Genomic DNA, 21,297 nt, shown 5'->3' with positions numbered 1-21,297 from the left:
AACAGCTGGGCTCTTCATCTTCACTGATTGGGCTTTGAAGCATGAAACTGGGGTTGTAAACGACCACCATGCTGGTTTAACCGAATTACGGCTGAACCGTGGCACAAATCTTCGGTGTTCCTTTTGAACTGGGATACAAAGCTCAGACCGTTAAGCCACGGGTTGCTGGCTAATATGAGCTAAGCTGACAAAAAGTGATGACTACAGGATAGCTTCATAATCCCTGGAGGAAAGATTATCCTTGTCAGAAATGACGAGCTTGGCAGGAAAAAAAAAAAGATGGGCGAGGAAGAGTTGACTGAACCAAGAGAAGCACTTTTACCTGTATTGAGATTTGAAAGAACGGAATGTTTGTTTCTTTCCCACAAAGGAAGAGAAGCACAAATACAGGAAATCTCCCTCACGCACATTTCTAATGGTTTAGTATAAGAAGTAAAGATTCACTCCTCGTGCAGCAGGTTGGCACAGATGCTGTTCAAAGACCTGCGTGAAGTTGGCCCCCCAACCCACGCAAAACTTCGGGATCATAGTCGCGTTTGTTTGTGCTTCGTTTGTGCTGGTTTGTGCTGTAAAAAGTTTCCTTTGTGCTGTTTCTGTTTTTGAGTTATTAAAGATTATTATATAGGTCATCCTGAGGTCACCAAGCCCCCCATCTTCTCCAAATTGACCCGGAATTGTCTTGTTTGTTTGTGCTTCGTTTGTGCTGGTTTGTGCTGTAAAAAGTTTCGTTTGTGCTATTATGAATTTATAGAAATAGCGCATTTTAATTTCACGCGATGACGTCACTCAGCCCCCCCATCTGCTCCGAATCGACCCAGAATGGTCGCGTTTGTTTGTGCTTCGTTTGTGCTGGATTGTGCTGTAAATATTTTCCTTTGTGCTGTTTTGGTTTTATAGATATTTTAAGTCTTATTGTCGGGCGATGACGTCACCCCTCCCTCCGGGGATTCCCCGGAAATGGTCTCGTATATTTTCAATTGTGCAGAAGTTTGCAATGTGAACTTGCAAAACTGCTATTAACTGCTGTAAAGCCACAGCAGCAGAAATTAATACGAAAAAATAATACTGAAAACAGCATCGTTACACTTTTTTTCTATAGTGAAAAACTGTTGCGTGACATATTTACCTTGAGTTCTCCTTTCGGAGGGAGGTCTAAAAGTTAAGAGACAAACTTTTTTTCCCCCATTCGATTTCTCAAGAATAACAATTAATATCAGATTTGACGGTCACAAGAAATGAAAACTCATTTAGAAAACATGGGCAACGTGTCTGTGTGTCCATCTCCTTCCATGGTACATAAGTCACGTTATAATATCCCGACAACAGGCGCTGACATATGGAGCTGGTAATGTCATGTAGAGCCGAGACATTGACAGTCGTGATCTGAGCAGTGGAACAGAGGAATTGAAGCCACTTCCTCCTCTGTGCTGACGAAAACACAGTTAAAATGACTACGAAAAAATAAACATAAATCGAATAAGAACTATCACGACAGATTCCAGGTTTGACCCATGTCCGATGTGTTCAAAATGGAGGAGGTGGGGTTTATGACCTATACTGCAGCCTGTCAGCAGGGGGAGCTGTGAATCTTTTGGCTTCACTCCCAGGCGGCTGATGTACCATACATCTTCATACATTCAGATATACAGTCAACCTAATGGATAAAAACTCAACACGTGGCAGCTTAACAATGAGGATACCTTCTTTGGAATTTACAGTCAAAGGCAAAAAGCAGCAGAAGGAGAACGTGTGGTATGGTAACGATGTCTGTCTGTACAACTGGCTGGAGTGTGATAATCAAAAGGCAGGCTGGTAAGAACAGGACTCCTGTATGTGCTCTGTGGAGACACTTATGCCCATTGCAGCGTTTGATCTTTAAGCCGGGTCTGGTGTGCCTTCTTTTCATGTCGGCCTCTCTTCTTTTTTGAGAGGGAGTGATGGCGTCCGGACGGCAGTGAAAAAGCAACAACAAAGAGAAGCAGTGAAGTCGAGCTGCAAGACTGACTGCTATGAGCTCCAGCTACTGACAGCTCGTCTCTCATCTCTGCCTCAAAGTCCTCCCTTGTTTGACCTTGTCTTCGGCTTGAACAAGTTACTTTGTGATATCTAAAACGAGCTAACATTTTATGTGAACACCTTTCAGTGGAGGTGGATGAGATACTGTCCAGTATCAGAGCAGTAACAGGCACTCAAACAAACAAATCAGCCACAACTCTTTGAATAGGAAAAGCTTGTTGACAGGGTAGTATCTCACTTTGAACATTGGAAGTTCAATGCAACATTTTTATCATTTCTTTTATCAGTTCATGACCACACCAAACTGCTTAAATGCTAATTAAGTACCTGAAGACTCACTTCAATCCAAACGTTCTAAAAACAGCAGCAGTAGGCCCAAAATCAAATCATGTAAAGCTATTTTCCCATTCATGTTTGAAGTCACGTGGCAGCTGTTTGGGTGTCCTGAATGCTGGGATGATAACAGCACGCTAAAGCAGGAGCCTCAACCCTTCAGCATTGTCTCACAGTCAAACACATCAGAGGTCTAACAGACAAAAGACTCTTTTTCACTGATTGTTTGAGGGGATTTTAAGTACAGACGTACAGTTACCTCAGCTAATCTAAAGTCAGGTAACGCTACGGGTCATCAGCATGAAAATGATTTAGGGAAATCTGCAGTGAGCAGAGTTTTGTCAGTCATTGTGATCATACATCATAAATACGACTGGACCCAGAAATGATCCCTGAGGGACTCCAGACCCAAGAGATCACAAGAGAGAGACACGATACACAACCATGCCAGATCTGTCTACATGAATATAATGTTCAATCATGTTAAAGAAAAAAAAACAGCCTCTGCATTCACTCAGTAAGTCATTAGTTACCATTCAGTGTGCATTATTGATAGAATGCAATGTTTATAGAGATACATGGCATAAAGGTTAATCCTACAGAAGTGATCCTAGAGAAGTGAGAGATAATAAATAAAAGTGTTGCCACTGTTTTTGCAAATATTTACAAAATCTAAAATGTGATTAAATAAAGGTTTTGAATGATCAACAATTTGTCTGAACTTATTCACTATCTCTGTTTCCGTACTGATCACGCCATTAAAGTCTGCCCTAGCACTTCTATCATTCAACAGTGTAACTCCAACATGAGGAAATGACTGATATTAATATGGTCTAATCAACACGTGTGTTTACAGGAGGGAAGGACATACTTTGAGTTTCTTGTCAGACCGGCCTGCCTCAGCATAGCAGCTCTTTCAAATGACATAGTTAAATCTAAAATAAGAAAGATTCAGCTCAGCGCTCCTTCAAATAAACGCATGAAAAGTCCTGAATTCATTAATGCTAATAACACCTTGGATCACAGTGCAGTACTTAAGAATGACACCTAGAGTAGAAATACAAGGACATGCTTCCTTATCCACCTTCAACAGGGAAAATAACACAGTTCACATCAGAGGAACAGATTCTGTAGCGTCATGGCAGAGTTTGTTGAACTGTTGTTTTGTTTTTTTAAACAACTTACTTTTTTCACTTCGACATATTTCATGAAGTAACACAGAGTTCATCAAGTCAAACACAGAAAACGCATACACAGCTTTTTAACACCGGCTTGGTGAACTGAGTTTTTTTTCAAAATGACAAAATGATGGCCAGCCTGATGAAGACTACGGGCCGTGACGTGGTTCAGTTTGGACAGATCTTTAAAGGTGTTTTATAAAGCTTTCTTTCAGGATCCTCACAGAGTCGTTGTCAGTTTTTACAGGAAGGATTTAGTTGCAGTGATTACACTACATGGCTTCAGGATGAAGCAACCTACTCTCGTAATTATACATCTAGTTTGTGATTAGGACCATAAAGTATGTAGAAATATAGCCTTGGTTTAAAAACACAAAGATGGGGAAAGGGGAAGAATACAACATGTGGCTACTTTCCAGCATGTCGTTCCCACCTCGCTCTCAACCCAGTTTCTGACTCTATCCCAAGCTTAAAAATGAAATAAACTTAGATTAGAGTATTTTCGAGCTATTGAAAATATTTTCCTCCTGAATTAAAGATGGTGGTGATTCTTGAATCAACTGTTTCACATTGAGGAAGGATGGCACTTTAAAAATTTGCAAATAAAAAATAGAATTTATTATTTCCCAAACCTAATCATTAAGCATCGCACATTCCCTCATTGAGGCACGTGAGGAGAAACCCCGTGAGATAAAGCTGCTTTGCTGTAAATCTCACAGATAAGATCTTCTACAACATGGCAAAAAATAAAAAATAGCTGAGCAGTTGAATTAAACCTGCAATGGAACAATAGATCTGTCCACTTAGAGCACAAGTAAACAGCAGCGCCAAACTTATGGCTCGAATTAAGTCCCATATTTCACTGCCCCAGAAAAGAAAAAAAAGAAAAAAAGGAGCACCGTTCATGTCCTTGGAGAGGAAGATAGGAAGTGGCCGCAAGTGCTGCCACTGCAAACCACTTAGTCTCCCCTGTGTGTCTTTTCAGAGAGATTAAACATGTCTCAGAGGAAGAAAATATCAGCCGACCGAACGAACAAGATAAATTTAAGACCTGCTCCTAATATCTCCTGTCTGCCTATGGAGAATTGGTGATTAGGACAGTTCCCCCCCTCCACTGCAGTGTGTGTGTGTGTGTGTGTGTGTGTGTGTGTGTGTGTGTGTGTGTGTTTGCATATCATAAAACCAAGATAATCTGACAAGTCCTTCTTAAAGGTGCACACTGCTACAAGGCTAAACTCTGATGCAGTTCAGCCAATCACTGTCGTGTTGGGCAGATGTCGACATCGTGGCTGATTATGTAACCCCATGCAACTCATTATTTTCATTATATTACAGGGTTGTTTCATCATGAAACTGGTCAAACTTTCTAGACATACACTCCGTACATAATGTGCTGTGTTAAAAAATGGTTAGCCCATTAACTCATTTCATCATCCACAGCCGAGCGGTGTGTGATAAGCTGCTGCACTCACACGGTCATGACGCTGCATGTGTCAGCGTTTCATACGATGGTATTTGTATCAGGATACGTCTGACACCATCAAAGCATCCGATAACAACAAATATATTAATTAAATGTAAAGTAAGCCCTAAAATGTCAAGGTAAAGTAGTTTAGAGAGGCGCAATATGTGAATACAAAGGTGAAGCGGTTTTAAAGGTCAGGATTTTATGAGCGCACACTTGTTTGGATTGTAGGGTTGGACTTAGCCACTCAACAGTGTGGTTCCAGATGTCAAAAACTCATTCCTTTTCTCCATAGTGGATGTGATTATTAGTTTATTAGATTAGCTCAGATTATTATTCTCATTATTAAAGCAGGCTGAGCACCACGAGCTCCCCGAGTGTAGAACCATGCTTTGAGCTCCTGCAGCAGATATCAACCTCGTTTTAAGAGAAACAAGATTTCATCAGGATATCGGGACAAATAGTGTCACATCGACTGTCTGTGATTGGTTGAGCTTCTCGTTACCAAGGCAACATTTCCCGCCCTTCTGCGGCGTATGCAAACAGATAAGTTTCGCTAGCAGTGTTGTGAACACGACATTTAGCCATAGCATTGTCATGCAGCTGTGAATGTAGTTTATAAGTTCCACGACACACACTGCAACAACGATAACAGATACTTTTAAGAAGAGACGATCTCATTCGCAATGGATCGTGGGATGGGTAGTTCTTTGACTCCAGACAAAAAATATCTACACAGCCTCGCACCTTTGCTTAATATAATATATATATATATATATATATATATAAATATACTGTTTCAATCTAATTCTCAAACACTGCACTGACAGCAGGAAGGTCTTCTCCACTATAAACATGTCCTCTCTGTATCGAAAGAAGCAGCTCTTTGCGGTCCGTCTGCATTTGTCTGCTTCTGTTCGATTGGTCCAAATAAGAGGAAATAGATTAATAAATGAAGTGACTGAAAATTAGCGGTGTCCCATTGATCCCCCCTGCATGGTCAGCTGTGTGGGAGAACTCCAATCCCACAGAGAGGACTCAGTCATTGATCGTGTTTCCAAGCAGTCAGACTCACTCAGCTGATAAAGCTGGAACAAGAAGTTTAATTCCTCCTCAGTTAACGTGGTAACAATACAGCAACACAAGAGGCTTCTGTTGTGTCTGGTCCCAACTCTCCGGGGAGTCTTAAATGACTTTACATGCATACTGTTAAATCTGAAGGAGAGAGAAGCTGCCAAAACAATGAGCATGTTCTGTTCAAAGAGTCGAACAGCCAAAGCATCATTAGTACGTCTGAAGACGAAGGCTGTCTGATAGATCACTGGGATGTCACTTCAAACTAAGAAGAACACAACTATGCCTGCACCATATGAGCAAGTGTTCAGTGTTACCATGACTATAAGAATTAGTACTGAGGTATTTCCCACAAACCCACGACATGATACACGTCCTGATGAACGCTGATCTCGGATAACGACCACGTCCTTCACAGAATTCCCCACAACAGCTTTTCTTTATTGTTGAGGATAAGAGCAGAGGCACATTCAAAGATCTGAAGGCCAGAGCTTTTGTTTATGTGAATTCTGTAACATCTGCATCCATACATGTACAGTATCTGCAGGGAGCACATGACCACTTTGATTCTTAATATGAATTGTGATAAAAAAAAAACAAAGAGTGCATATCATCTGGAACCCACAGTCTATGTGCTGTTCTTCATGGATGTTAAACAACACCTGTGTACAGACTGTGAGTTATTTATGTAACTCGTGTTTTGATTTTATTTCAGCTCAGAGTTCTAAATAAACCTGAACGGTTCGAGTTAACTGTCAGCTCAGTGTGTAGCAGACATTTTTCCAGGAGGGTCGGGGCTCTCCTCAGCTGCACCTCCTCGCCTCTCGCCAGAGTGTCAAAAGCTGCGTCAAGATAACATTTCCAACACGACAACCACCATCAATGAGCTCCAAGGCATTCCCTCAGAATCCAGCGGCATCCGTCTAGGTTTTACAGTGCATGTAAAAAAAAAACGCAGCACGTATCGTCTGCAGCCTACCTTCGTGCACAGTCACGCCGCAGTTGTCACACTGAATGATCTCGTCTGCGTCCTCGCTGTTGTCTCCCAGACACACGCAGCAGATGAGGATGTGCTGAGTGCTCCAGGTCTGGGAGCGGTCCAGTAAGGCGTCCTGGGGAATCAGGAAACAGAGCCTGAGTAAAGCCACTTATCTGCCCCCCCCCCCCCCCCCCCCCCCACAGATCCAGTAACTGGCAGTTAGTAAATCCCATAAACAATGCTCATGGATGCTGCAGTAAGTCGATTAAAACAAAGGGAAAAATTCTCCTGGAATCACTCCGATACCATCTAAACCCGGATTATACGCTGACTCTGTGACTCATATTGTTGTTTGGTTTCGTGGAGTGCCAAAAAAAAGTACCCAATGTGCAGACTAGTTCATCTGCAGAGATTTTATATAACTAGGACCAGTTTCAAGATAACAGCTGAGTCGGTGTAGAATTGATCCCATTGATGGTTCAGACTATTAACACAGTAGAATCCACAGAAAGTGTGTCCAATTAAAACTCAGGCAAAGAAAACACTGAAGTGGAAACAGGAACTCTCATCTGATCTGCGCATGCATACTTTGAAACTAAATGAGGAAAAATGGCTGATCTATTTGTCGAGCAGAGAGAACTCCCATGATTCCCTGTCAGCTGTAGTGCCAGCTTTTGAGCCCCCTAGTGGCAGAAACGACATCCTGTGCCTTTAACTTGAATCTTTTGGGTTTTATTGACTCAGGAGTTATGACATTAGTTATTGCTCATCTGTCATTCAACATGTGTTTCTTGAGCAGAAATAATGACTTGAGCTTTTCGAGAGTACTGGAATAACACTAAAATACTTTTTTTTTTAAAACACCTGAGAATACAATACTTTAGTGAACTTATTATATAAAACAAATGTTTCATACTCAAGACTGAAGGACGTACGAACAAGACCCCATGCTGGACTCAACATGATCAACAGTTCAGCAGCAAAAAGGGAACCATGTTTTTGTTGAAATGTTGACTTCCAGGTCAGACTCACCTCGTTGCCCTTTCCCTGCGACATGCTGTCATTAGTCAGCTCTTCATCAAAAGTGCTGCCGCTCTTCACCTTCTTCTTGGGCTTCTTCACTTCTTTCTCACTGTCACTGCTGCTGTTGTTGTCTTCCCCTCCCTTTTCCTTTTCCTCGTCCTCATCGTCATCATCATCATCGTCGTCGTCGTCATCTTCATCGTCGTCGTTATCGTCGTCATCATCATCATCACTGGCGCTCCCACCTTCCTCTTCCTCGGTCCCTCCTTTCTGAGTGGCAGCTTTACCTTTCTTCTTCCCCGCCGTGGGCCTCCAGTCGTTGTCGTCCTCGCTGTCGTAGTCGTCCATCTCGTTGAGCTCCTCCATGGTGGTGAAGTCCAGCAGTGGCCTGTTCCTGCGGAAGTTCCACTTCTTGGGCTCTGACTCTTCGGTGTTGACACTGCCGGAGCCTGATGTCGAGGTCGACTCGGTGCCCGCAGCCACCGGAGGCTCAGGCTCTGACGCCTTCTTGTTCTTGCGTCGGCTCTTGGGTGGTGTGACAGCGGGGGCGTCTTTGGAGGAGCTGTCAGAGGAGGGCTGCTGTTTGGACTTCTCCTCATCCTCGGTTAAGTTGTCCTCAGCAGCCAGGTCTTTGGCCTCCTCTTCATCGATACCATCTTCTGCAGAACCAGCGTTGTCTGAGTCGCTCCCTGAACCTGCAGCGCTAGCTTTGGAGCCCTCCTCATCGCTGCCGTTTCCTGTGCCGTCTGACCCTGACCCAGAACACGAAACAAAGACAGAGGAGGAAAAAGATGAACAACGAGGTCGTAAAGTGCAACTTCTGACTGCTCCAGCATCAGTCAGAACTTTGTATTTAAAGTAAAACCATTTTAAAGACATATTTATTGAAATGATCTCAACCCTACCCTCTCACTGGAAGACTACCAATAATGTAAAGGAGAAATCACAGTTATAAACATGGCAGCATTACTAAGTTTAGAACAAAGCCCATTAACCCCCCCCCCCATGAAACTTGGAACCACGTTGATTCACAAATGTATAATAATATTATGAACATAAATACAAACTCTATGGCACGCTGAAAATAACTCGACTGTATTTTAATGTGAGTGAATGCTGCCTTTGTGAATCTTTGCTTTGATCAGGATGTTAACTTTTATAAATGTAAGGCTGTTGCTCAAAAAAAAAGCGCTTACCTGTGGCATCTCCCACTTCAAAGTCACTGTCATCAGAGCTGTCGTAATCCAAGACGTCTAACAGAGAGGCAGCAAGTGGCTTCACCTGCCGCCGCTTCAAACTGCGGTCCACTACAAACAGAGAAACAAACATAATAAGACTGACTGTCAGTCATTACAGATGATTGAAACTAAAACTTCTAAAAGGTCTGAAGAATAAAGTGTGAGCTTCAATTGACTCTTATGACTCTTCTTGAGTTCTGTAAGTTAGAGGAGGATTTGCGTCTTTATTATTAACGGGGAAGAGCCTTAAGTTTCTACACATGACATACAGATATTGGCGGATATAAAAAAACGTTCTCTTTGCTAACATATTAAAAGAAGGTATGTTAGAGAGGATATCCTGACTGAACTCATCAATTTTAGTTTTAAAGTACAGAGCTTGAAAAGCAGTCAATAAGCAGCATGAAGCAGACTGTCTGCAGCCACTGTAACACTTAAATGTTGGTAGACAGTCAATGCATATAGAAACACATTAGATATTGCGCTAGCTTCAATTTACAGACAGGTGGGTAATGTTTCGCTGTAATATTTGAATGTCCATCATTTAGTGGCCTGCTACTCACTTCTAGGGTTGTTAAATTGTTTGTTTACATTTTATTACACTTCACACAGATGACCAAGCTAAGTCTCTACAACAAAGACATAAAGCATGAGTTTGATCTCAGTGAACCCAGCTTCTCTTATTACCTGTCAGTGATGCAGTAATCAGGTCTAACATGAACACTGCCCAGTCCTACCATGCACACTGCATAGCTTAGCTTTTAGCAAACTGTTAGCAAACAAAACGCTGCAGGTAACTTCTAATGAAAAGGCAAAACTTTCAACGTCGACAGTTTAATCCACGGGCTCATTTTAACATTAAATGCCTTCATGAGCATGTAAGCATTCAGACAGCATCACGCTAAGTACCACATCTTGCCTGATTGGCACCGCAGCCAGCTAGCTAATTAAGGCTAGCATTTGCGTTAGCATTTCGTTCTCTATCAATCAATTCCACTTCACACAAATGTAACACTGAGAGCTGCATTAGACGTGATGTGTCCCGGTTAATTGATAAAACACAAAGAAAACAGTGAACATAAAACAAAAACGCGTTAGCATAAGTGATAGCACCGAATGCTAGTCACAGAGCGTAGCTGGGCTAGCTTAGCTGGCTAGCCACTGCAGAGAATCAACGATTATCCTCATAAAATCAGCTTTTCTGTGTATTTAACATTTTTAAAAATGGTTCGGAATCTCATGTGAACACGAAAGTGTAAAGCAGGACTCACTCTGTATTTCGTTTTAACTACAGGGAACGAGGCAGCTCTCCCTTTAGCAGCATGCTACATGGACAAAAGAAAGCAGCGGTGACGTAGTGACGGCTGGATGTTGTTGCCATGGCGACAGTTAACGACGGGGATACAGGATGTCTACAAGAAAGGAACTGAAAAAACAATATATATTTTTTATTTTTACTTTATTTGTGCAACAAAGGCATTTAAAAAAATAAACCCAACCAGTGTCCCAAGCTGCTGCTTTAACCAACGACAACAACTCTCTCCCATTATTTCTATCATTCAACATTTAAAAAAAAACTACATTCCTAAACAGGAGTCAACAACTAAACTTATTTGAAAATTCTACATGAATGACAATTTTAATGAAAATGTCTGAACATTCATCTCATAGGCTACAGTGAGGGGTCGACCCGTCCTTTTATATTAGAAGAAGTACCAATGTAAATCAATACAAAGGTCTATTATCCTATTATGAAACGTTAAGATCATTATGGGAGAGATGGTAGATTTTGTATGGATTTGTTAGGCAGCTCATTGACGGATGTCTTTTGAGAAGATGCTCCTCATCTCTTCAGTTGTATTCAGACTTTTACAAAGGAGCACGTATACGTATGCAACCAGCCACCTAATATCTGCAAAGACTCCTTCAATTTGTAATGCATATTGGTTGGTTATTATCTTTGCAGGGGGGACTATATTTATTTTATTTATTTTTTGTATGTTTTCTTGCCTAAAAATACCAGTATTTAAATGTGTCTGGATTTGCCTCCTTTTAGACACGTTCACCTGCACTGATTGTAATGTTACTGATGATGATGTTTACTCTAAGAGGTTGGTATGTAAACTGGGTGACCTCAACTTATCCTGGATCAAAATTTAAATAATCTTGAAGGTACAACTTTCTCAGATTGGTGTCAACATTCATCTTTATGTTTTGAGCCAAATTTAAGAGTCATTTTAGTCTCTTTGCTGCATTTGATTTATTTCTTTGTGTCGTTCTAGTTCTAAATTGTGTAAGCTTTGACTTTTTTTCACATCCATCTTGGACTCAATAAAACAAAAATGCTGTAAAAATTGATGTATTTTCCATGAATTAAAACCTTTATCACAAGGACCCCTGATACCAAGAAAGACTTCTGGGAGTCTCTCTGCTCTTGTTTGTCAACAGCTGTAATTCAAAGTAAAAAGGTTTCCTCCTATGCTCATTAGATTGCAATATGAGGTTTGTATAACTAAGAGCTGAAGATGACACTCGCTTAAATATAATTTGTTCTGCATGCCTCAGAGGTAATTGGTTACCAGTGAACACTTAATTGTGAGACAGAGTGGGAGCACTGCCGGTGGGGTAGTTACACAGTTCACTCTCTGCAGATGTAGAATGAGATGTAAAAAGGGGCTTCATGAAAGATAAATGCAGAACATGGTGTCACATGATTTACTCCGTGTGTAGGGACAAATATTCCAATTTAAATGCAAAATCCTGAGGTGGAGCGAGGCTGTACATCAACTCAGACATTTTGGTACATTTTCACCTCCGGATTCATAAATAACTTCCAACGCAATTACTCCTCTTCAAATGAGGTTTTAAACCTTACTTGTCGTGGTGCGTCCTTATAGTAATGTTTTTATTTCCTAAACCCTGTGTTATTCTCGCTCTCAGTGTAATTGCTTCTGTCCTCTGGCTCATCAGGCTGACTGATATCTGCAGCAGGATGCTTTCTCAAGATCTGAGCTTCCTGCGCTGAGCCTGCACAGCCTCTCCTACCGTTAAACCAAACTTCACTAAAGTCGAGTTTTATCGTCTGCTGCTTCTCATTCAGCCTCGCAGGCTAATGTGTCGGAGCAAAATTTTAGTGTTGACTGTAATTTAGTGCAGCTCATTGGCCCCTTTTAAATGACTCAAACCTTTTGTATGCATTTAAATATTCCATAGAAACAGGTTTTTGACCCCGTAGAGACCAGCTCTCTCAGAATGCTCCATCTTGGAGTTTGTGTCTACCTTTTTACCTTTTTACCTTTTTTTGTTTTTTGCAAAATAACATAAAACATTATAAAAGCGTATTGTTTTTACAATATGTCCCCTGGTGATATAAACAGAACAAAATAAATGTATCCACTTTTATTGACAGTGTGCTCTCTTTCTGATGTTTGTCACAGATTCATTCTTTTGTTTAGCTTTACCTTTTGGAGGAAAAATTAGGAAAATCATTTCAAAACTTTTTTTTTCTGTGACTATAAGCTTAATCTATTATGTGATTTATAAAAGATGTGTAGTTCTTTACAATCACATGCCCTCTCAGTATGATGTTTCCTCTTCAATATTATCCTCAGGAAGACCCAGCAGAGGTCAAACCCTCATCGATTAGAATTAAACGTCTCACCTCTACTCTCGTAGCCTTCGCTTTATCCTTTTGTACAAATGTTTAAGCTGCATGGAAAGTTTAATTTCAGTGAGTGTAATTCTGTTGGATTTACACTTGGCCTCACTTTCATTATCACAATGATCAATGCAATTTCAGACTCCTCTACCTGCCATTTTCCCTCCAACACTATCGGGCTGCATCTCAGGCTGTATGTTGATCAGAGGCGGGCAGGAGCAAAAACGATGGAAATACTGATAGTGATGATGACAGTGATGGCTGCTGTGATATCCTCAAAGTGTTTTGATGCAGGCTGATTAAAAAAAAAAAAAAGCACAATTCAGGGCCATTTGTCATCAGGCCGGGACAGTTGTAATCATCCCTTTTGCTTGCCTTCCCCATCAGTCTTTCTCCTCACATGTATCAGGATCAATCTAAGCTCATTTATTTTAATCGTCTCTTATTTGCTAAACGGGGCAAAGTCAGAGGAGGACAACAGAACAAAGCTTGTTTGAACATGAGCCAAACACGATTTTATGTAACTGCCCGCTTTTAAAGGAAATTAAAGTCCTGATAAACTTGTTCATGACTAACAGGATCCAGACTTTTAGACGCCGTCGGTCGACTAGTTTCAACAACAACATCACTTGCTTCAATACCATCAAAAACAGGGATTTTACCTCGCAGACCAAAGGAAGATGTCGTCAGTGTCCTTTAACGTTTTACAATCTGGGTAGCACAGCAAAGTATACATGCTGACTCTTCTGTTTTTTACAGTCATGCACCTAAAGACGCTAGAAGAAGAGATCCTCTGTTAACCACGAGAGGAGAAATTCAATTTTACACTTGTGTTGTTGAATGTGCTACACACACACATAGGATAAACGAACCGAACACATGCACAAACAGCATCCTATGGACATGCACTAATGGAGAGATGTTGGGGGGGGCACCTCAGCAGTGCTCAGGAAGTGACCCATCACCTCTCCAGCTACAAGACCAAAATCCAGATTTGTTTCTGCACCCGGATTTGAGCTTGTGACCATCCGTTTTTCAGTCCAACCCTGTCTACAGTTATTCTCCCTGTTCTCCATTGTGCACACAGCGACTCAACTGCATGTCTGCCTGTCTTGTAAAACTACAGCTTCATGATCATTTAAAGCCATGCATGTGTTGGATTACACCGTTATATACAAAGGTAGCTGTGCTCAGGCCCGGTTAGTCCATGGAGCAGAGAGCAGACCAGCAGGGGAATGGGGGGGGGGGGGGCTTATTGTGTGAGTTTGCTTTCATCTACAGTCAGTACTTTAAACTTAATTCTGATTGCAGCCAATTTACTAAAAGTTTGGAGTTATTTGACCTCAAACAACCTCAAGTCTTGAGGTCCCAAACTTAAACTTCTCTTTTTGCAAAACAAGAATAAAAGCCTTTCCAGTGTTTTGGTCGGCTGCCCTCATAGAGATAGATGTGCAGAAAACACAGTGACACACACACACACACACACACACAAACACAAACACAGCACAAGAATAAGCAAGGTTAATAGATGTCATGGAAACAGTATTCATTAGCCGGGGCACCTTGACACTGTGTGACTGTGCTGTAAATAGAGATCCAATCGGCTCTGAGCTCTGCCATTTTATACGTTATGATACTTCATAGAGTGCCTCTATTGGAGATATCCCACCAAAAAAATGCAGATGGCATGTGTCTGACAACTTCCAATTTCCTTTTAAAAGACGCAACTATTTATAAAACTTCCGAGCACTCTCTCCTTGGCGCTTCAGACGCAGCCTCCATTCCTCTGATGGATTGGCTGTCATATCCCGACAGAGCAGCGCTTCTTTCACTTTATAGACGTCTCTGTGCTCCTGACGGTGCAATGCAAGCTCCACTTTTTCTCCCTTATCTTAACACGGCTGCTTCTGGCCTCCTCATGTAAACAAACAAGCAGTACCGCTGAATAATCATGACTTTGGGAGGCTTTATCTCAGCCTATGGAGCCCGTATAAAGTATAAAGTCATCATTGTGACGCACTGATTCATCATCAGCATTAAGTTTTGTTTAACAGAAGAATTGTGCATGCATGTGCTGTGTCTGAAAGAATGTAAGAGAGGTGACAATATTACCAACAAATGGAAAGTAGGTCTTTTTTGTAGGGGTCTTTAAAGGGTGTGTTTGGGGACAGGAGTCCACTTTAAGGTTAAGAAATAGTAATCAAAAAGGGCCGGTGGATTAATCATAAAAGAGCCATCTTGACATCTGTCCAAAATCACACAATAAAAGAAATAAACAAAAACAAACCCCTTCATTTTATTCTTAAAAGCTTTTGTGTTTTTCTGTAAGGAGCTATTTTTCATTGTCAAACCTTTGAAAGTCCTGACTACCTATTTCATTGTTATCTTGCTTATTTCAGCCTCTTTCAGAGCAGCAGAAAGTTTAGTTAGTTGGACCCTTTGTTTACTGTATAATGTATCTGGATTGCAGTTTAAACACAAGGTAGAGCCATCAAAGCCTAATATGATGCTTTAAGTCCAGGTAAGGGGAAGTCTGGAAAAGTAAAGAAAAAGGGCTTGTACTCTTTTTATCCAACAGGTGGAGGGTTTTATTTTTTTATTTTTAATGTCTTGCAAAATACAAGCGACAACCTCCAGTGCAAATTCCTGCAGTTTGTCGAGTGTGTGCTTGAGGCTGGCTCCAGGAACATCAGGAGTCACAGACACACCACAGGAAGAAAAGGTGTTTTTACTGAAGAAATAAACTTGTTTACAGTCTGGTACAACAAAAAAAAGAAATCGGTCTGATTAGTTCAATGACACATTTTTCGGGGGAATGATTTTTTTTTAAACGGCTCGAGTTTTATTTGAGAAACTTGTTATCCACAGTTAGGCTCGTAGCTGACATAAGTGACAGGTAGGCACGGTGTAATGGTTCATCAGGATGATTAAAACCCGCCTCAGCTCAGCCTGTCGTTAGGTTGACGGAAAGTTAGGCTGAGACAGGATGTCCATCATAACTTTTCTTTGCAATATTTACAGTCAATGATGAGGAGCTATGTCTATCAGTGCCAAAAATAAAGCACTTTGAGTGTATGTACTTTTATATACTACTAATAGGTCTACTTTAGGATTACATTGCAGCCATCACAGCAGAAACACTTCTGCTGACTTCAGTTTGTTCTGTTCTGCAGCTTTTGAGCGACATGATTGTTTATTTCTTTATGAAGAGCCCCGTTTACTGTAGAACACGGCGATATTTCACAGAGAGGTCAGAGGGTTAGAGGTTGTAGTAGTTTCATAGCTGTTGTCCTCACAAGAACACTTAAACAAATGAGCAAGCGCGTGTCTGTACATGGCGCCGCCTGACCTGGTGGACATTGTCTTCCTGGTAAATCTGGTCCCTGCAGCCGGCCGGCGTGTGTGAGCAGCAGCTTATCAGCTCCGACCACACTGCCAACCACCTCCATCGCCTGAGAGGAAAATAAATTGCACCCATGCAGTTAATAAGAATAAGAAATATATTGCGACAGCGTCTCACACAAGCAATACAAATACTGCATGGGGTCGTAGCTGCAGGGGGAGTGTGTGTGTACGTGTGTGTGCGTGTGTGCGTGCGTGTGGGTTTGGACAGGAACTCGTTGGTGAAGTGAGACGTCCTCCTGTATCAGACGAAGGTTCGACCTGCTCCTCGTGATGAACAGCCGAGGTGGCTCTCTCCCTCCTCCACAAAGCCAAACAAACATTTATTTCCTTACAGCGCGTTACAGCGCACCGTGTCATGGGTGCATATTGAATTCCTGACAACAGCGTGACAATGTCTATGGAAGGTAATTACATATTGAATGTTCTTTTTCTTCATTCAGCTCCTGGAGGGGAAAATCCATCTGTTGCACGCACGGATTGTATGGAGAAATCATGTTTCCTCAAGCCCTCAAACACAGACATTTACATCGACATCAAAACAGGTAGAGCAACGCGAGATAGCGGCGGCATGCTAAATTAACTTCTGGCAACGCCTGCACGTGACGCATTTTCTGTGAAATAGGGAGGACGTTCTATTATACACAGCTGGAAAAGGGGAACACTGAGTTCTCCCTACACATATGATTTAATACGACAACGTTTGGTTACAGTAAATGTTTTCTGAGAACTGCCTGGAAACACGGCGCTCTTCTGTGTCTCACACCTTTGTGAGGAGAAACTGGAAATATGCATCAGAGATAGTCGGACACATTGCTTCCTGCAGCAGCTGTGGAACAATCTTTAATGGCTGCAATGTTTTCAAAGTAAAGCTGGCTACACAGGAGATGATTTAAGGCTGGAGTTTGGACCCGATGAGCCCCCTGCAATGATCGGGATGCAGTGGGGGTCTGATTCACGGGTTGTAGTAATCCCAAAGTCTGTGATGTTACTACCATTATTTTACTGCTCCAGAGTGAGTTGGGGGTTTCCCCCCACTGACGAAAATATGAGCTGTAGCCAATGAGAGCTGGGCGTCGCTTCCTCTGACAGCTCACCCTCAGCTCGCGCTGCAAATTAAATAAAGTCGACAAAATCAGCCAAGATTTCCTTTTTATAGTTTGTCTTGTTTTCTGCACTTTTCTTTTTTTTGCAGCAAAACAGAACAAAGCAGGACACCCAGCTGACGACTGTCATTTGTTCTCCATATTTCTTTAGAAGTCCTGTTTGATCACGCCTCTGCCTATACAGGTCCAAGCGATCCTATGGCGTTCGCTTCAGGGTCAATTTAATGCAGAAGTATGAATCAGGCTTCAGAGGCGCTAAAAGAAATAAATCTGACTTGATTTGATTCTTCCCTCACCTTTCTGTTGTGTATTTCCTCAAACACAGTGTGTGCTTATCATCTTTACCAAATAAAAAAAACATTGTGCCTGCTCCATCTCCATCCCTGCTGGGCAGCACCCTTAGGACCCTGATAAACCCCTGCTGTGTGTCCGCCTCTGTCAGAGTGTGGAAATAAATCTTTTGTTCTCTGATGTAAGATGCTCAGCTTCAGCCGGTGGGATTAGCGCTGGTAATTCACTGTCTTGGCAGGGGCTGGATTCTGTTTGCACATGTCGCACAGCGGCTGCAGAGACACCCGGCTTTGTTTGTGGGAGGGGGCCACCGGTGAAATTACAGGCTGGACACGATAGCTGGTAAATAAAACTTCAGCTAAGACAACAACCAGGAACTCGACTAAAACCAAGGGCACAAGGGGACAAGTTCTCAGTGGTGTCTGAAAGGTTTCAGTTGTGATCTTTATGATGAATAGACACGCGTGCATTCCTGCTCATCACTTGTTATCGAATATGAATGTGATTAGTTCCTTCTGATGGACATTTAACACAGCAGCCTGTGCCATCAGTGTGTGAATGTGTCGTGGTGACCTGCAGTGTAAAGCGCTCTGAGTAGTAGCATTTACCATTTACTCCATCGCCACACTGTCTAGTCCTCCAGCACACAGCAAAGCCTGCTGACACGTGATTGATCAGAACTACTTGGACAACACAGTTGACAGAAACAGAGAAGAGAAGCAACAGATTCTACATTGACATGTCGAGCTGGTGTCTGTCTGTCTTTCCCTGCAGAGTGGACAAATCCTGGTTTACATGAAGGCTCCTCACTGATTGACATAACAAGAGAACATGTGTACCTGTGAGGCGTCGCTCCCCTGTTTAGCATAATAAACACTTTGTATTATTTGTAATAGAAAGTAGTTTTGTGTCTGGCATACATGCTTTTAACTATAAGAACACCATAACAGCTTTTGTTGGTACCAGCGTGAGTCGTTTATTTGCAATGTGGCGTAATGAAGCCTTCTGAGTTCATTTATAGTCTGTTCAAAAGCGGCTGGTTCAGGAAATTCAATAGATCTCTCTCTCTCTCTCTCGCTCTCTCTTTTACACACACACACACACACACACACACACACAAACACACACACTCAGTATTGTGATTGCTCTTTTATCAAACGGAGGAACACTTTTCATATCTGTGTCATTCTCTCTGCAAGCTACTTTTTTTTTCTCTCCGTGAACAAATGACAGAAAGACCACATGTTTCTCCTGCTGCCACACATCCCATCACACACACACAGACACACACACACACACACACAGACACACACTCACACACACACACACACACACACACACAGTAAGTGTCAGAGTGCGCTGCAGCTACGTTCATATTCATTTCCTCCTGATTATGTCTTTCTCGTGTCTGTGATTACTCCCAGACAGTGCTGGGCTCGCTCATTTCAGAATACATCATCAACAATTTACACGTCATTAGTTTTGTTTTGATCATATTTGTTTGACGAAATGTCTCCCTGCATGGCGAGCGTCGGGGTTATTTACCCCATTTAGAGGCCCAAGGAACACCGTGCAGGGTGCGTTATGTACCATCGTGTGATTAATTGTCATGACTCTGTGCAGAACTTCAAACGAGACAAACGGAGAGAGGGCCGTGTTTGTGCTCGTGCACAGTCTTAGAAATGCGAATGCAAAGGATTTAATGGAACACAGGTTGTGCATCTGCAGTACCTGTGTTTTTGTGCATGTTTGTTGAAGTGTGGTGGGCCGGTGTCCTGCAGAGGGCAGTAAAACTAACATCCAACACACGAGGCTGATGTAAGCCAGAGCAAATAAACAGAAAAGTCCCTGTCGTATTAACATGCAAAAAGATGCAAACAGCATGAAATAGCAGAAAAGATCCACTTTGAGTCATTCTCTCGGAGATTTGTGTCGGTTCTGTCTATACATGTATTATAAAGTCACTTCAGTGAGTGGAGGCAGATTTCACACATCTGAAAGGCTTGACAAATGTATTTTCTCCTCGAGTTTCTTGCGTCATTATCGTTGTCGGTATCAGAATCAAAATGTTTTTATTATTTCACATTGGAAATGTTTGCATGATATTCTTTCTTTGTGCTCCTCTCGCTGGTTTCAAGAGGGGATGTCAGCTGTGTTTCCATGCACCAATCAGGAATTGGCCAAATCTGAATAAAATCACTTTTTTTTTTGTTTGTTTGTTTTGTTTGCAGAGTCGACAAAAAGTGTGCCTGAACATTTGTCAGCCAGTCATGTCCCATCAACCCCCCGACATCATCAACAGTGATCACGTTATTATAAATGTGTTGATGTTATTCACACAGCAGCAGCTCTTTTTTTAAATCTCTACTCCGTCTCTTGTTTTGCTGTTTCAGTCCCGTCATCGCCACACTTTCTGTGCTGAGTCTTTGCCTCGTTGACCTTTGACCTCCCAGTGACAGATATACTTAAAGAAGGTAAAGTTGGTCAGTAATAACATCGAGGATGATTCGGACCGTTTCCTTTTTAGTTTTGTTTCATCTTAAGCTCCCCCGTCGTGTTCAGCAGTATTAGGAAGCCTTTCTCGCTCGTCAGATGGGCGGCGTGTGACATGAAGCGCAAGCTGTGAACACAAACACATGGGGAGGACAACGTGGACACATCCACGTCTAATGCAGATGCAGATTCTTGGACCATGGCCACTATACAGCATCAGATACGTATGGCCTGACATGTGCAGGAACACCTCTCTGACACAGAACAAACTTTTAAATGACATCATAACCTCTCACTCTTAATGAGTTGAGGTTGTTACGACCGTGAGCCCGACAGTAAAATGTATTTTTGATTGACTGCGTTAACTGCGTCTGTGCTGTTTTCTTCTCTGTAAATCGGTGTACTGGCCCAAGGAGCCAACTGCTCCAATCACTTCCTGTAAGAGCAGGAGGATGACCTTGCTGTGGTGTCTGGGTGAACCCCGCCCTCCTCGCTTTCCAACCTGCCACGCCATGCTTCCACCGTTAATCTGTTCTGAGTTTGTTTTGTGTTTGAAGGAGGTGAAACAGTTAATCTTGTTTTCTCCTGTTTTTGGTGAGTTAGGGAAGTGAGCTGGTTGTCTTTGATTTATCAGGTCAACTCGCTTCACCAGTTAGACTCCATTTTGTTTGTTATGTTTGGACACTGATTCTCCCTTATGCTTATTATTCATATGGGCACTATTATATCTCTGTACATTATTTGTGTAGCAAAAATAATTAACGTTCTGATTTAAAGCATTAAACTGTTTGGTTAGTGAGTCGTGCCTTTGTCCATGTTGTCTCATGGCTTCCCCAGAAGGGTCCTAACACTGGTGTTGTTATGCGCCTGTGTATACCTGATAGGTCTGCGCCTGATTCTTCAACTACACATTACATAAGTGACACTGGTTCAGTCCTGCAGTCTGAATAAAAATGAATAAAACACAGAAACAAATAAGCAGGCACACACACACACACACACACACACACACACGTGCACAATGCACAACACCCAAAATGC

At 42.0% G+C, this 21,297-nt stretch overlaps 1 protein-coding gene across 5 annotated transcripts in view; it reads right to left on the bottom strand.

Moving 5' to 3' along the window:
- The window catches only part of phf14 (PHD finger protein 14), a 68,043-nt gene extending 57,251 nt beyond the window's left edge, over nt 1-10,792 (bottom strand). The window contains exons 1-4 of one of the 5 annotated variants that reach the window (XM_079367900.1): nt 10,578-10,792; nt 9,265-9,375; nt 8,078-8,814; nt 7,046-7,178 (exon numbers count right to left, since the gene is read on the bottom strand). In XM_079367900.1, the coding sequence (XP_079224026.1) occupies nt 7,046-7,178; nt 8,078-8,814; nt 9,265-9,375; nt 10,578 (982 nt within the window). In that variant the 5' untranslated portion in view covers nt 10,579-10,792. Of the gene's footprint in view, nt 1-7,045; nt 7,179-8,077; nt 8,821-9,264; nt 9,376-10,577 lie in introns of all 5 variants that reach the window. The other 4 variants (XM_079367898.1, XM_079367899.1, XM_079367901.1 and 1 more) reach the window with 4 other exon arrangements.
- Between the last annotated feature and the right edge of the window lie 10,505 nt (nt 10,793-21,297).

The sequence above is a fragment of the Symphodus melops genome (assembly GCF_947650265.1).
Source record: "Symphodus melops genome assembly, chromosome: 18".
Lineage (NCBI taxonomy): Eukaryota > Metazoa > Chordata > Actinopteri > Labriformes > Labridae > Symphodus > Symphodus melops.
This window is presented reverse-complemented; position numbering and strand designations above follow the sequence as displayed.